General features: G+C 36.9%; 1 protein-coding gene across 3 annotated transcripts; it reads left to right on the plus strand.

Annotated features, from left to right (window-relative positions):
• The first annotated feature begins 468 nt into the window (after window positions 1-468).
• Window positions 469-3772, plus strand: LOC120087309 (ribonuclease P protein subunit p25-like protein). 3 transcript variants are annotated; one of them, XM_039044271.1, is made up of 9 exons: window positions 469-629; window positions 877-999; window positions 1734-1814; window positions 1903-1991; window positions 2161-2235; window positions 2596-2657; window positions 2754-2831; window positions 2951-3151; window positions 3377-3772. In XM_039044271.1, the coding sequence occupies exons 2-9, from the start codon at window positions 877-879 to the stop codon at window positions 3457-3459; spliced, it is 792 nt and encodes a 263-aa protein (XP_038900199.1). In that variant the 5' UTR covers window positions 469-629; the 3' UTR covers window positions 3460-3772. The 3 variants fall into 3 exon arrangements, with proteins under 3 accessions (XP_038900199.1, XP_038900200.1, XP_038900201.1); XM_039044272.1 differs by having other exon boundaries at window positions 2951-3148; XM_039044273.1 differs by having other exon boundaries at window positions 2757-2831.
• The last annotated feature ends 14715 nt before the right edge of the window (window positions 3773-18487 follow it).

An 18487-nucleotide genomic window follows, 5' to 3' on the forward strand; every position in this document is an offset into this window, starting at 1 on the left:
ACATATCAATATTTTCAACAATAATTTTCACATTCCCATGTGTTTGACATCAATATGAGAGAGTGGATCGATATTTTCATTATATCGTAAAAATTCACAAAATATTAAAAATAAACAACAAAATATCACTAGCGTAAATATAATATAAATAAGATAATTGTTTTAAATAACAAAATAAAACGGCTAGAATGTCAGTGATCACGACATTTTGCTGTATTTGAAAATGACTCATATAAATAATACATATTAATTAATTAAAAATTTATAAAATATTTATTTGGTAGATTTTTTTATAAATTTTTATAATTTTTTTTAAGAAATATATATCGTGATTGATATTTTATTGATATTTTTATGGGATTTTAAACATGATATAAAAAAAAAAGGAAATTAAAGAAAAAGAATATTAGAATGAGGGAGGAAAAAAAGGAATATTAGTAAAGAAAATAGGGGAGGAAAGCTTGATTGGACCGGCTGCAAGGAGTCGGTTAGGGTAGTTTTCACAACAGTGCCGCTACTATATAATGAGCGAAACACCAGCGCTGGTGATTTTAGGGCGTAACAGAAGAAACAAGCCGTAGAAGAGGGCTCTCTTTTGTGGAGCGTATTTTATCCTATTTTCAATCGCTGTAAGTCCTTAGATCGACTCTCATAACTTCATGTATTCCTCCCTTTGTCTTGTTTTTCCAGATTTGTTTCCTTCTCCTTTGCTCTTTCTCTTTCGTTTTCTGTATTTTACTGTTCTTGTTTTGTTTCATAGGTAATTGATTAGGATGTTGTTTCGATGTTTCTGTGTGTGTTTTGTGTGCTGCCTGAGTTGGGGAGTACTGATTTTGTTTGCATCTGTGAAATCGGATAATTGTTTTCGCTTTGCAGATGGATCGGTACCACAGAGTTGAGAAGCCAAGGGCTGAAACTCCAATTGACGAGAATGAAATTCGGATTACAAGCCAAGGACGGATGCGCAACTATATCACATATGCCATGACCCTACTTCAGGTTTCTCTCTTTCAGATGTTTCGACTTTTTTCTTTTCTGGGGGTTAATTGAATTTCTTCAGCTCCTAATGCGTACTGTGAATCCGTTGTGTCAAACGCCGTCTCTCAATGGAATTTTTAAATTGTCGGTTCTGCTTGGTATTCGGAGTGCTAATAATAGTAATTGCGTTGGCTACATCGAGCTGTTTGGTATTGAGAAATTATTAGCTTATTTTCACTTGCAATACTGTAGGATATGCTCTCCCCTGCTCGCGCTGATTGGGGTTAGGTAGTGGAACACTTTGGAAAGTTCACCGTCATGAAACATATGACATGACTATTAATTTTATCAAAATTTTCATTCCTTTCACTTAATGTATGGCTCTAGGTGGTTTCTAGCTTAAAATATCAAGCTCTTGGTGCCTTCAATGTTGCGAGCCTTCATGGGCATTTAGGTTTTGTTGTTTAAAAAACTTAAGGTAGCCTCAGGAATTGTCTTTTGAAGAGATGAGGTGTAAGTCACACCCTGTGACTCACACACAAACACATATATTAAAAAAAATGTAGGGATGTCATCGCTGGAAAGCCAAGTATTATGAAACATTATGATTATACTAGAGTGCAAAAAAATCATGTCTGTAAATATGTATGAATCAGAGAAGGCATTGCACACACGAATTTAAGATGTTATGTATGATACACTTATTTGACATTTTTTAGTTGTTTATAACCTACCCTTGTCTGTAAATTATGCAGGAAAAAGGTTCTAATGAAATTGTTTTCAAAGCAATGGGAAGGGCTATAAACAAGACTGTGACAATCGTGGAATTAATCAAGGTTTTCTGGAATAGTTCATGTTGCTGATGCTGACCCACTTGATTACTTTTGAGATTGGGCTTGACAATATGTTTGTTGATAAATGCAGAGGCGAATTGTGGGTCTTCATCAGAATACCTCAATTGGCTCCACAGACATCACTGATACATGGGAGCCCTTGGAGGAAGGCCTTCTTCCGTAAGAGTTTTTTAAACAATAAGTCATGCAAAGATTATTATCTAATCCAGGCTCTTACTTTATATGTATTACCGTATTTGTTATTTCAATACACAAGTCTTTGGGCATGTAGAAAATTTCCTATAGTATTGGGCTTTGGATTCATAGAGTTATTTGATTGTTGTGACAGATTGGAAACAACAAGGCATGTCTCGATGATTGTGATAACCCTTTCAAAGAAGGAATTAAATAAATCCTCCGTCGGGTGAGTCCTTACTTATAATATGGTTATTTTAATTCAAATTAAATCATGTTCAATGAAATGATGGGCTGTTGAACTTGTATGAAGGTCTTCACATTTTATTTGTTATATGACTCGTCTCTTGCATTAAATATAAAACAAAACCTTGAGTTCATCTGCTCTCTCAGATTTGGTAGTTAAAAATTTTCAGACATGCAGGGTTTAATTATGCAGGATCTGTGGATTGAATGTGTTACTCATAATTTAAAAAGTTCTCATGGTCTTTTCTTAAAAAGTCATTTAGATTTGTTAATCTTAATCTCTGACTAGTGGAAATTCTCTTCCACAAATGAGCAGTTGTCTCACAAGTTACTTTTGCATCAGGTATCAGCCTCCACTTCCTGCGGAGCTGGTGAAAACATTTGTAGAGTATGACTACGAGGGAGGTATTGGCCTGTCCTATCATTTTTTTTTTTTTTTAATCTATTATCAAAATTTTTTATGTTGCTAAGTGGACAATTGATTGTTAATTTATTCTGCAGAAGGCTCACCTCATGATCAGGGTCCAGGACGAGGTAGAGGACGGGGCCGTAATGGCAGAGGAAGATCTAGGGGTAGAGGTATGATGTAGAGTTGGATTTCATTCATCATTCTTAAGCCCTTAAGTCATGTTATTCATGGAGAGTTAAGTATGCCGTCGTAACAATTTGTTTTTGTTTTAAAATTTTACTGGTTATAGGACCCCCAGGTAATGGCTTTGTGGCCAATGAATATGATGATGGAGATTGGGACCGTAATAGGGGTGGTAATGGAAGAGGGAGGGGTCGAGGGAGGAGTGGTGGTAATTTCCGTGGACGTGGAAGAGGAGGATACAATGGACCTCAATTTGATTTACAGCAAGATGGAGGATACAACCAAGACTTGCCAGCTCAAGGCCGTGGTAGTTTCTTATTTCCTTCTCCCGTATGTTTGATTTAATTGAACTTTGGTTAGCCTATTCAGCAGGGATATGCTTATTGTGGTCATTGTTTTTCTGATGCTTATCAAAGTCGGGGTGTCCCCTTCTCTAGTACATTAATACATTTGAATGTTCATTGTGTGAGATTGAATTGGAACCGTCTCCTCCACCCTTGTTGGTCTCAGTGGAATTGGTTGTATTTTTCAGGGCGTGGACGTGGAAGGGGTGGGTATCGTGGAAGGGGCCGTGGTTTCAGGACTAATGGAGGACCGATCCAAGCCGCTGCATGAGGTGCTGAAAGGTTAAAATCCTAATATTATGCAATATGATGGATGACTCCTTTAATGTATCATTAGGATTCTCTCTTTTAGTTGCCTTCTGCAAAGGACAACTATATTAACAGTAGGAAGTTGGGTTTTTTTTTTTTCCGGAGTCATAATTAGATGGAAGTGTTTAAAAGAGCTGCTGCTATGTGAGGGTGGCAACTCGTTTTCTTGTAGATTTAGGTGAGCTACTTGACGTTTGTATTCTATTTTTTTAAAAAATTTCTTGGCCGGACTGTATTCTTTTATTTGAGTTCTTAGGATCTTCTGGCGTTTTTCAGCCCTCCCATTTTTAGTTACCCTATTTTAGAAAAAAAAGATATTCTTCTGTTTTCTTTTTCCCCTTTCCTCCAGTATAGGTTCCTTTCCCCAAATTTCAACTATTTTTAGTGTCTGGGTTCCTACTTCTCAACCTCGAAGATGATCTAATTAAATATCATAAGACAAATTATGCATAGAATTATCTGTTATTCTTCGTTTTTTTCCTCCTTTGTTTGCTAAAAGTCTTGGTTTATGATCATTTAACATGTATGTTGACTGTTGACACAGTAATGTTAGATAATTTTTCATTTTTTAGTACGTGAAGAAAAATATTCATCGACCATTTTTTGCACCAAATTTAAAGATTGAAATAGAATGTCAACAAGATTATAATAATGTTTATGAAAACAAGATTATAGTAGTAATTGAGATGTTTTTTCAACATTTGTTTTCGGACTCGTATTTTGGGGCAATGAATTGCATTGTTCTGATGCTAATTATGTGCTTTCATGTTCTCTCTCTCTCATTTATTTATTATTTATAAAGAAAATTGATTTGATTTTTTGAGAAATTACATTTTGGTTTCTTGAACTTACAATATATTGAGTTCTTAAAATTTTTACATCATAAAATACTATGTTTTAACATAAAATACAATTGTTTGCCATGGCGAGCTTGTTTGAGGTTTGACTTTCCCATTTGACAATTGTTGTGCTTCAAAAAGATTTAATTGTTTTTCTAATATTTGTAACACATGAACTTGTCACTTGAACAAGAATTCAGGTCAATTAGTGGTTTTGACCTTGCTGATGTGGGGTTTGAGTTTTGTGTGATGCATATGAGTGGGATATTTAATAAGTTAATAAAAAAACAATCTAATGATAAATAATCCAATATGATTACATTTTTAGATTGGTAATACAATAACCATTTTTTTAGGAAACAAAATAAATTTTGATGAATATTCTTTTAGTGTATCTTCTGTGGGTAAAAATGTATGAAACATTAATGTTGAAATATCGAAGTTTCTCACGTTTAAATAAGTCAGAAACTTAGAAGGGTTATTATTATTTATATTATATTCATGTTTGTTAGATTTTGTTGATTGGTTTTATGTTTTATGGATAACTTTTTGATGATATGATCTAAAGAATATCGATTTACTTTTATGCCGATGTCAATTTCATCCCATTCCGTAGGAAGACAGGGTGGAAGTTCTTGAGGCTTCCCAGCGTAAGCTAGAGATGAATAGGATTCTAAATGTTGTAAAAATGTCTATGTAGATATTTAAAATTTCAATTTTAGGTTTAATAAGTCTTTAAAATTTAAGTCGTATTTAATTGGTCTATTGACTTATATAACATTAAATTTATTTTGCTCAATTGAAAGTTTACGATCTTATTAAACAAACAACTCAAGTTTAAGATCAAACAAACAACTCAAGTTTAAGACGTCAATTTTTTTATTTTCATTTTTTTAAAAAAATTGAATATGTGGACAATCGATTAGATACAATAGACATAAAACCGTGAAAGTCAAAAAATTATTGAACATTTTTTTCCCTATTACAAGCAGGAAATCGATATACATTAAAAAGCTTGAAAGACTTGTAGTTCAGGCCAAACAAGAATTATCCATGGACAATGGTAAAATATAAATTTAAATTAATCCTTAATTTTACATATTCAAAGAAATGGAGTTGCATAAAGTGTTTATACTCGCACCTCACATATGGTAAAGAACTGGAAAAGTATTTTATTTAAACACTTTGACAAAAACTAGTTAAAATACACCAGTAAATCTATTTTCAGTCGTTATTAAAATTGCAATTTCTTTCCAAATGACTTATTTTTCAAACTAAACACTTGGGAATGTATTTAAATACACTTCAACTATGACTGACATAAATGTGTTGACGATATAAAAGTTTGTGTTCAAATCTTATTAAAAAGAAGAATATTTGTAATAGATAGTAAAATAAGAAAACAAATCTAAAAATATATCACCTCTTTAAAATATTTACAAATATAAGAGTATTGACTAGTCAACTTTTGAATTTTTTCTAATTTTCAATTTTGTCCTCCTTTGTCTTTTCTTGTTGCACACCTTCTTCTGCACCTTCTACTCCTAACTCTGCAAAGGGGAAGAAGAAGGGTGGTAAAGGAAAAGGGAAGGTGCCTGCTAACCCGCCACCTGTCGTCCCAAGAAGGCGTCCACCTATTGAAAAAGGAAAGCGTTTCCACTGCAACCAAGATGGACACTGGAAGAAGAACTGTCCTCGTTGGTTGAAAGAGATGAAGGCCACCAAGACTAAGCCCAAGGCAGATAAAGGTAAATATGATTTAATTGTACTTAAAACTTGTTTAGTGGAGAATGATGATTTTACCTGGATAATTGATTCGGGCGCCACTAATCACGTTTGTTCTTCTTTTTAGGGGATTAGATCCTGGCAACAGTTGGAGGCTAGTGAGATGACGATGCGAATAGACACCGGGCATGTCGTCTCAGCTGTGGCAGTGGGAGGACTCCAGTTAGCTTTACAGAATAGGTTTCTAGTTTTGAATGATGTATATATTGTTCCTAAACTTAAGAGGAAGCTTAAGACTACTCATTTGGTCTGGTCTTATACAAACTCATTTGTATAGAATACCCCCACTCACATACTCTCTATATGAATGATCACGATCAGATCATTTTGTAGCACTTTACAATAAATTGTAATATCTACAAAGCGGATCGTATTCATAGTGTCACCAGGATAAAGGTATCTAGCCTTATCCATGAAGGAAATCGAACATGAGGATTTCCATGAGCAGCGGAAGGATCATTCCAAATTATAATCGTATATGAACTTTACAATTAAAATCACAAACGGAAACATACGGTTATGCTAAAATACAGAAATTACAGCATGTCATAGAAAAGATCAAGGACAAGAGTAACACACTTTTGCGAACTCATCTTCAAGCTCCTTGATCACGAACGTTCGATCACAGCAACACACGAACACTCGTCAAACACGACCGCTACACTACACGGACACCGTGCACTCGAACTAAGCAATCGCCAAGGTCATAAACACCACAAACAACACGAACGACCTCTAAAGAACCTCGACATTGTCGAGTTGAGTAGGACACCACCAAGAAGGTGTTGGGGTTGATGTCCTAAAGTTTTGTGTCCTATAGTTTGTAAACAGTTTGTACAACACACTTGTATTGTTAATATATGATATTTACTTCACGTCTTGTATTTTTGCTCAGTTGCTTGTTTTATTTTGCTTTACCACAAACCTATAAACATAAAATCCTTGGTTATCTGTATGTGACTCAAGCATGTATGTGTTGACATACAAGTGGATCATGTCTTGAGTGAAAACCAAAATGGTCTGTAGTATATAGATATAAGAGGGAAACTTTATCCTGGTAACACTACGGATGCGACCTGTTTTGTGGAATGGTCACAAGTGTTGTGATTTGCCACAGATAGTCTGATCCTGATCATTCGTGTTGGGGACATGCGAGCGGGGGAGTTCTATACAAAGAGTTTGTATAAGACCTGACCACGAAGTGTTAACGTCTCGTTATATAACACCGTTCATGAAAAAGACTTCACTTCACTAGGATGACTATAGGTAACATGACCTCAATCCTGAGTGAGTTGGGAACTCTTACTATTGAGGGCGGTCCTTTGATTTATATGGGTGTGAGTGGCCAGGTCGCCAATTCAAACCTACCATTTTGGGGATTCGTTTAATTTGGGAGCTGGGAACTCAGCTACACAAGATGGAATTCACTCCTTCCCTGAGGCAAGGGTAAGTAGACAGATAGCTCCCTTAAGGGCTGATTCTAGGGATTGAACGATGTGGCGTCACACACTTTCTCTTGACCCGAGAGGTGTTCACACATAGTTGGACTATGTTGTATTGTTCATTAGAGGAATCAGTGGTACTTAAGGAGTGAGATGTAACTACAGGGGCAAAACGGTAATTTGGCTTGTACTTACGGGCATCTGTGAAGAGTCATTGTACTCATGATTGGTTATATCCGATGGACACAAATATATATATGGTAAGAAGATTGCAGCTGTTGGTCTTTAGTGGAATGTCTGACAGTTAACAGATGGTGGATCTCGTAGCTAAAGAGTTTAGTCAACTATTCACGAACCGTTGGAGCTTCAAGCCACAGGTCAATTAGGTCCCCTGGGTAGCTTGGATAACATCGAGAACCAATGTTTGGGTTAATTTGAAATGTTCAAATTGACAAGAGGAAGTTCGATTATATATGATATAATTGGATTGGTTAATTATATATGATATAATTGGCTAAATGTATGAGATACATTATTTTGGAGGAAATTAGATATAAATATGATTTATATCAAGTAGAGCAGAAAATACTATAGTAGATATATGATATCAAACTATAGGATAAAAATATAATGTGATTATATTTATTATTAATTAATTGGTTAATTATATGATAATTAAGCCAATTTTTCACGTTCGGACGTGGATTAGTGGGAATGCATCAGTTATTGTAACTGATGAATTAAAATGAAATTGGTTTTATTTTTTGAATCGTTCGTTCGTCTGTCCAAAAAAGAGATAGAGAGAGTGTGCTGATGAATCGTAAACGATCGCTTAAGTAAATCGAGAGCCTATATGATAATCACTCTCTGCCTAAATGATCGTCCACCTCGCGCCTAAACGATCGCACACTAGTTCCTACATGATCGGATAGCTTCCCTAAACGATCGTATAGTGTGCCAAGTTTGCTAAACGATTGTATACCATTTTCTAAACGATCGTTCAGTAAAACCTACACGATCGTGTAGTTTTCCTAAACGATAAGCATCGTGCTTTATGATAGCGTCTTTTTCCCTCCCACTTGCTTATCGCCTACACGATCTGTGCTTTCTTCTTTCTCTACCAAAGTCACCAAAGAACACGCTTTGGGTTCTCACTCCAAGAATACCTGGGGCTATTTTTTGGTGGTGTCATCCCCGCGGTATTCGTGTTCGTGCGGTTGTTCGGGCATTGGTTGATTAGGTAGAGGTTTCCATTGCATTGAGTTCCGAGGTTTGAAGACTGTCTTCAACTGGTATGGCAACTCTCTCCCTCGTTTATTTCTTGTTTAAATCATGCCTTTAATTGACTATTAGTTTTCACAACTGTGCGTTTGAATGTATAACGTGTATTTCGGTCACAGTGAGATCGGAGCAATCTGAACGCACTCATGGAACTCTTCGATAAGAGATCCTTTAGAAGGTTACCTTGGTATTCTTAGTGTGAGAATCTAGAGAGTGGACTCTGTGTGAACTTGATTTGAGGCAAAAAAAATGGAGAAACCACAATCGTGTAAACGATTGAGCAAGTGGGAGATGGAAAAACATGTCGCATAGGTCGATGCCCAATCGTTTAGGAAAAGTTATACGATCGTCTAGCAAAAGCTATGTAATCGTTTAACTCATTGCTTAGCTAAGTGTCTATCGCCTAAGAACACTCCACGATTGTTTAGCTCATCCAAACTTTCGCTTAGTAAATCTTATTTACTTGACAACTTCCCCGTGAGAATTTTCCGAGATTGAAAATCTCAAATCTTTGCTTACCCAAATTAGGAAAACATTTTTTCTTTTCTCTCACGGTTACCATGAAACCACCAATAACCTCTCACTCAATTGGTTATTAGAGAAAAAGAGAAAATTATCCAATAATTAATATTATTATAAATATAAATGATAATCAACTTATCATACTATATTTATAACCTATAGTTTTGATATTTCATCTCATGAAACATATAAACCATAGCTCTTTTTCTATTACATGGTACTTAATGTAAATCTCATTTACATTAATCATCCACTAGATGTGTCTCATACACTATACCGATCATATCATATATAATCGAATTACCTCTTGTCAATTTGAACATTTCAAATTAACACCAAGAACTGATCCTCAACTTGAGTCCATTGAGCTACCAAGGGGACCTTATGAACCTGTAGCTCGAAGCTCCAACGGTACGTGAATAACTGACTAAACTCTTTAGTCACGAGATCCACCATCCGTTAACTGCCAGGCACTCTACTAAAGACCGACAACTGATCTCTTCTTACCACAGATATATTATGTGTCCATCTTAACCAATCAACAGTGCGACAACCCTTCACAGATCACTCATAAGTACAGCTCGGGCAATAACTGTTATGCCCCCGTAGTTACATCTAACTTCTTAAGTACCACTGAATCCTGTAATAAACATAAGTCATAGTCCTACTATGATTGAGTCCTCTCTTCCAAAGAGAAGTTGTGGCCACTATGTTCAAGCCCTAGAATCAGTCTTTAAGAGAGCAATCTCTCTACTTACCCCTGCTTCGAGAAAGGAGTGAATTCCATTTTGTGTATTGAATTCCCAGCTCCTAAATCAGACAAGTCCCCAAAAAGTTAGGCATGTTGAGTTGGCAATCTGGCCATTATCACCCATACTAATCAAAGAACCGCCATCGAAGGCAGGAGTTCCTAAAACATTAAGGATTGAGGTCGTTTCACCTATGGTCATTTAGGTGAGATGTAAGTCTCCAGTATCAACAACGTTATATACAAAGTCTAATCATCTCATGGTCTGATCTTATACATTTGTATAGGAGACCCTCACTCGCATGTCTTCACATGAATGGTCAGGATCTACCATCTGTAGTAGTTTACAACACTTGCAAACCTCTACAAAGTGGGTTATATCTGTAGTGTCACAAGGATCAAGTATCCCACCTTAATCCTTATACTATAGACCTATTTAGGTTATCACTTAAGGCATGATCCATATATATATCACATATATATGCTTAAGTTTACATAAGATAACCATGGGGATTTGTTTATTGGATATGAGTAAATGCTAGAATGAAATAACAATTATTTTATTCATAAAAAAATGTGTAACATTACAAATAACGAGACTCCGAGAGAATTAGAACACCAATCCCAACAATCTCCCACTTGTCCTAATGCCTCGAGAGACTAATGTACAATACAATATAAAATATATACTATATACAATAAATTAAGGCATACCCTAGTATCATCTCTCACTTGTCCTAGACAAGGTATTGCATGTCCCGTAGACTCAAACTCTCTAGGTGACCCTCGAACATTTTAGCCGTGAGAGCCTTTGTAAAGGGATTAGTAACGTTATACTCCGACGCGATCTTTGTGACTATCACATCACCATGATGCATAATCTCCCTAATTAAGTGGTATTTTCGCTCTATGTGTTTACCCCGATGATGATTCCGAGGCTCCTTCGAATTTTTCACAGCCCCATTGTTATCACAATACAAGTGATAGGCAAATCCATATTTGGAACAACTTCCAAATCTGAAAGGAATTTCCTCAGCCAAACAACTTCCTTAGCTGCTTCATAAGCACCTAAGTATTTGGCTTCCATAGTGGAGTTCGCGATGCATCCTTGCTTGATACTTTGCCACACTAAAGCCCTTCATTCAGAGTGAAAATTGACCCTGATGTCGATTTGCGAGAATCTCTATCGGTCTGAAAATCAGAGTCCATATATCCTGTAAGAATCAGATCCTTATCTTCATACATGAACATGTAGTCCCTCATTTTCCGAAGATACTTGAGGATCGTCTTGACTGCCATCTAGTGATCAAATCCTGGATTGGACTGATATCGACTAACAAACCCTACTACATAGCAAATGTCGGGTCTGGTACACAACATTGCATACATTAAGCTTCCTACAACTGAAGCATAGGGAACCCGTCTCATATTCTCAACCTCTTGAAGTGTCTTAGAACATTGATCCTTAGACAAAACGATTCCATGCCTGAAGGGTAACAAACCCCTCTTGGAATCCTGCATTTTGTACCTGATCAACATCTGATCAATGTACAATGCTTGAGACAGGGCTAACAGTTTGTTCTTATGATCCCGAATGATCTGGATCCCTAGAACTTACTATGCCTCACCCAAATATTTCATTTGGAACTAGGCAGCTAGCCATTTTTTAATGTCAGTTAGATACCCTACATCATTTCCAATTAGTAGAATATCATCCACATACAGTACCAGGAAAGCTAATGAGTTGTTGATGATCTTCTTGTAGACATAAGGCTCATCAACGTTCTGATCAAAGCCAAACGACTTGACCGCAGTGTCAAATATGATGTTCTATGATCGAGATGTTTGTTTCAGCCTATAAATTGACCTATTAAGCTTGCAAAATTTTTGCTCTTGATTTGGAACTAAGAACCCCTTTAGTTGAGTCATATAGATGGTATCCTCAAGATTACCATTAAGAAAGGAAGTCTTGACGTCAATTTTCCATATTTCATAATCATGAAATGTGTCTATGGACAGAAGAATCCTAATAGACTTGAGCATGACAACAAATGAGAAAGTTTCCTCATAGTCAACTTCCTCAACCTGGGTATAACCCTTTGCCACGAGTTAAGCCTTAAAGGTTTGCACCTTTCCATCTACACCTCTCTTTCGCTTATAGATCCACTTACACCCAATAGGTCTTACCTCATCAGGTGGATCAACAAGCTCTCAGACGTTATTGAAGTATATAAACTCCATTTCCTTGTTCATGGCTTTAACCAATTCATCTTTGTCAACATCCTCCATTGCTTTCTTAAAAGACAACGAATCCTTGACCCCTCATTCAAAATAACATTCTGGGCTTCAATCAAATCCATGTAGTGATTCGGTGGGTTCATAACCCTCCCACTATGTCGAGTCAATCTCAACTCTTGAGCTGGTTGACTAGATGTACCGACCTCAACAACTCTTGTTGATCTGTTGGCCTGTTCAACAACTCTTGTTGAACCCTAGTCATTTCAGTCTCATTTGAAATCTCACGTAAAACGAGCTTACTTCGTGGCTTATGATCCCGAATGTGGTATTCTTCCAAGAAGATAGCATTTATAGAAACAAACACTTTGTTCTCACTCAGATCACAGAAGTACCCACCTCTCGTTTCCTTGGGGTAGCTTACAAAAAGGCAAACCTTCGAACGTGGTTCCAACTTCTTTGGGTTAGTCACTAGCATATGTACTAGACAGCCCCAAATCCTGAAGTAGCGTAAACTACCTTTACAGCCTCTCCACAACTCAAAAGGTGTTTTAAGAACACTTTTCGAGGGAACGTTGTTCAGGATATAACATGTAATCTCCACTACAAAACTCCAAAACGAGTCTGGAAGATGAGCATAACTCATCATAGACCGAACAATGTCCAACAAGGTTCTGTTTCTCCTTTCTGATACACCATTCTGCTGAGGCGTACCAGGGGCCGAGAGTTGGGACACAATCCCATGTTCTATCATATAGTTATGAAATTGGAAGTCCATATACTCTCCACCACGATTAGATCATAGTGGTTTTATCTTCTTACCTAACAAGTTTTCAACTTCGGCCTTATACTTCTTGAACTTGTCAAAGGCTTCAGACTTACATTGCATTAGGTACAGATACCCGTACCTTGAATAATCATCTATGAAATAGATGAAATATTCATACTCACCCCGAACTCTAACATTCATCGAACCACAGAGGTCTGAATGTATAAACTCCAAGGCTTTCTTAGCTCTGTAACCTTTTCCAGTAAAAGGTCGTTTGGTCATCTTGCCTTCAAGGCATGATTCACATATCGGCAAGGAGTTTTCTTCTAAACTCTTTGGAAGTCCACTTTTCACCAACTTCTCAATCCTATTGAGGTTGATGTGACCTAAACTTAGATGTCAAAGATGGTCGTTTTCTTTAGGAGAAACCTTTGGTCTTTTAGCTGTTGTTGTTGTACTAAACATTTTTGTGTTAAACAAGGCTTTTATGACTAACGATCTTAGTACATATAAGTTACTTTCCATTATACCATAACCAATCTCCTTTCCATTCTTGAAAATAAACACTTTATTCTCATAAAAGAAGATGAAACCGAGATTAATACGAGGAACTACGAAAACATTATTTAGTAACAAATAATGTTTCTTGTTAACAAATAACTTTAGCCTGCCTACAGTAACAGCTGAAACAACCTCAGCAGTACCGACTCTAAGAGTCATCTCTCCCTATGGCAACGTTTGCCAGCAACTAAATCATCATTCTCTACCAAACACGTCTTCAAGACCAATAAATCAAATTTACTGTCTTTCCTCCTCTTTTGGAGAGTAGTGGGATCAGTGTCAGAACAACTGACACTACTGGTTTTATCATTTATCCCTTTATGCTCGAAAAGTAAGAACTGATGTTCAAACAAATCTTGCAACGAGTCCATGATCTTGCGTGTAATGACCATGTTTTCAACCCATTTGGCCAAAACAACAGGTTTGTTAGCCAAAATGTGAAGTCGGGCCAATGAATTAGCCTTTATCCACACCATATGCATTGCAAACACTTTGCGGTGCATCAAGGGTCTTGACTTGAGGACACTCCTCAACCATGACAAACTCGAGGTCGTTTTCCACGAAATACGTTTCACACGATTCTTTCAACTGTATGTAATCGGTCATATTAAAAACACTAAACGAAAATACTAACGAGTTGCTGAAAAGAAAAACACATTGACCTACGTTAGGTTTTAAGAAACTACTAATTGTAAAACAAACAACATCCAATAAGGTTTTAGCAAAACTAATATGAATCCCGTGTGACATCTAGTTTCGCAATGACGCTTCAAAGGTTTAGGACAAAAGTCGCCAAAGGGAGGTCAATTATCCCTCATCTGAATTGAGAAGTTCTCAACCAGTCATTAATACCAGAACAACTCTTGCTCTTATAACGACTAGCCATCATTAATTTGGCAAAGAGATCACTAACTTACTTAACAATCTCCCGTAAATATCACCCACCATTTTAGGACCTAGAGATCCATCCCAAGCAGCCAATCAAAAAGGAAAAAATTCGATTGTGGCAAAACCTAAAGCGACCCTATCCATTTCTGAAGTTCACCTCGATTTTGACCAATTGCACAAAACCTATCCAAAGGGGGACGCTCTTAGGGCACCAATGGGAGTACATAATGATCTCACGGTGTGAACCAATGACAGAGACCATAGAACGTATTGACACACACCCTTCACTCACTTACTATAAACACTCTCTCCGTCCACCTTGATATTGACTCATGCAAACACCATCCGAAGGGGGATGCTCCCAGGGCACCACGAGGCAAAACATGAATCTCACGGTATGAACATACAGAGAGAAATGTGAGTGAAATCATAGACATATCAGATACATCTCTTCCTTCCACAGACCTAGGGTTTACTTTACTTAGAAAAAAACACGACTAAGGATTTTAACTAAGTGACTTTTAGGATTGCCCAAGAGTAACTTTTACCTTGGATAGTTAAGCAACTTTTGATCATCATCCATTAAACTCTTTAATGGAGTCTTTGACCAAATTGTCGCATGCTTGTTGAAAATCTATCTAATTCACCTTTCCAGGTAGGTTCCTAGGTAGAGGTGTTTTGTTTCCATCAGCTTAAGAACCTCAATCTAGACATAACCCGCCTTAGACAAAAAGTCCTTTATAGATAGATTTAAAACAAATTTAATCTTTTATACCAATCAATTTAATCATATTAAACCGACTTTAAAAGATTAACTACGTTACTAAACTCTTTAGAACTATTTGAACTTAGGTCTATCTCAATCCAATTTTAAAAACCTTTTAAAAAACTTGAGTTCACCCTAAGTCCACATGCAACTCTTTCTTATTGTTTTTAGGTCTAATTTCCTTTATAACACTTTAAAACGGAAACAACCAAAACCACAATGCAAGGCTAACACATGCAAGGCATTCATAACGATTACAAACAGACTAAGTGTCATGCTCAATGCATTGTTCATTCATTGTATTTCTTTTATATAACACTTATACAAAAACAACAATGAAACAAGCACAACATGCTTCCATTCACCCTTAGACTATAACACTTATATTAAAAGGATGATGCACGATAATGTTCACTGCATGCAAAATATAACTCTTATATTTCATGATGCATGCACATGCTTTCATGTAATTTCTTCATGCCAGAATATAACATTTATAATACATGATACATAAATGATTGCACAATCTAAGGTGGGTTTTTAAAATATATGTCAAACACTTTGCCATATAAGCACTATACATCACATGTATAATAAACAAATGTTGATGAACCGGGTAGAATTGTCTCAAATCCACAAAAAATTAAAGCTAACTATTACAAAACCAAAGAGTCTCCGGTTTAAACAGGAGAACCGGGTCTTGAACCGCTCCAGGAGAAGCAACGCCGTCTCCAACCATTGTGTACCAAATCCCCATGATCGTCAACACACGAGAGAACAAACAATTTGCTCTATCATTTACCAATGTTCCTAGAGCTAAATGATCGTTTAGCAACGATTGTGTACCTTTTACTAAGCGATGAAGCCTGAGGTACGCAATCGCCTAGCGCGCTCCGCAAAATGCCAGCCTTACGCGATCGTCTAAACGACTACGATACGGCAAACACCATCGCCTAAACAATTGTTTAGTGAACGCCTTAGTATCGTATACCGCGTGATCGTGTAGGTAGTAACTAAATGATGAAGCAACCTAACTACACGATCGTCTAACGCGCACCTTTACTAAACGGTAAGCATTACATGCTCCCATTACGATCATCTACCAGCGCTACGCGATCAGGCAACCAATGCTACGCAATAGAGTAAACGATTTACCTTATCGTTTAGTAAATTCTACACGATCTTATAGAAAGATCTACACGATCGCTAAGGTTGGCAATGGGCCGGGCCGGGCATCCCCGTCCCCGACCCTGTGGGGGAAATTCTCCCCATCCCTGCCCCGTCCCACCATTTGAAGGCAAGGATGGGGGCGGGATTTCTCGTCTGGGAAACGTGGTCCCCGCGGGGCCCATTCCCCGTTTCCCCATGAGGATCCCCTACGGGCTTGGCCTTTTCAATTATACTTTTTTTTAGTTATTTAAATTTGGGCTTGCTTCTTGGACTTGAATTAGAATTTGGATAGTTAATTGGGCTCCAATCCAACATATACATTATAAACATATATATAATAAATTATGTTATATATTAATAAATATATATTTATAAAATTATATAAAATATATCAAATCGGGGCCGGGGTCGAGGCAAGGATACTGTCCCCATCCCCGGACAGGGCTCTAAAAATTTTCTCTGATTTGACCCTATCCCCTGTCAAACCGGGGATTCCCCACCCTGATCAGGGTGAGTCCCCGCGGGGAATTTTGCCAACCCTAACGATCACTTAGATAAATCCCAACTATCGTTTACCTTAGGCTACACGATATGACCAACTCTTGGTCTTCTTCCTCGTTGAGAACCGCGTCTCCATGCTTCGAAACTTCATCACGAACGACTTGACTAACTCAAACTCTTTGAATTACAGACTCAATAACATGTTAATTATGCCCAAAAAACACAGGGACCCTTATAAATTAACACTTTGTAATTGAAGAAAGCTTTAACCAAAGGCAATTAAACCCGAAAACATTCATCAACTCCATCCACAAATGCATTTAACAATTAAACAAATGCAGACAATCTACCACGACTGCAAAAGAAGTTCAAAACAAAATTGAAATTTAGAATATCAGAACAACCTGGCTCTGATATCAATTGAAGGAAATCGAACACGAGGATTTCCATGAGCAGTAGAAGGATCATTCCAAATTACAATCGTATATGAACTTTACAATTACAATCACAAACTGAAATATATAGTTATGCTAAAATATAGATATTACAGCATGCTATACAAAAGATCAAGGACAAGAGTAACACACTTTTGCAGACTCATCTTCAAGCTCCTTGATCACGAACGTTCGATCACAGCAACACACGAACGCTCGTCCAACACGATCGCTACACTACATGAACACCGCGCACTCGAACTAAGCAATCACCAAGATCACGAACACCTCGAACACCACGAACGACCTTAATAGAACCTTGTGTCGAGTTGAGTATGACACCACTAAGAAGGTTACCTTGGTATTCTCGGTGTGAGAATCCAAAGGGTGGGCTCTATGTGAACTTGGTTTGAGGCAAAAAAACGGAGAAATCACAATCGTGTAAACGATTGAGCAAATGGGAGATGGAAGAACCTATCGTATAGGTCGATGCCCAATTATTTAGGAAAAGCTATGCGATCGTTTAGCTCATCGTTTAGCTGAGTTTCTATCGCCTAAGAACACTCCACATTCGCTTAGCTCATCCAAGTTGTCGCTTAGTAAATCTTATTTACCTGACAACTTCCCCGTGAGAATTTTCCGAGATTGGAAATCTCAAATCTTTGCTTACTCAAATTAGGAAAAAAAAATTTCTTTTTATCTCAGGGTTACCATGAAACCACCAATAACCTCCCACTCAATTGGTTATTAGAGAAAAAGAGAAAATTATCCAATAATTAATATTATTATAAATATAAATGATAATCAACTTATCATACTATATTTATAACCTATAGTTTTGATATTTCATCTCATGAAACATATAAACCATAACTCTTTTTCTATTCTATGGTACTTAATCTAAATCTCATTTACATTAATCATCCACTAGATGTATCTCATACACCATACCGATCATATCATATATAATTGAATTACCTCTTGTCAATTTGAACATTTCAAATTAACACCAAGAATTGATCCTCAACTTAAATTCATTGAGCTACCAA

The sequence above is a fragment of the Benincasa hispida genome, chromosome 9 (genome assembly GCF_009727055.1).
Source record: "Benincasa hispida cultivar B227 chromosome 9, ASM972705v1, whole genome shotgun sequence".
Lineage (NCBI taxonomy): Eukaryota > Viridiplantae > Streptophyta > Magnoliopsida > Cucurbitales > Cucurbitaceae > Benincasa > Benincasa hispida.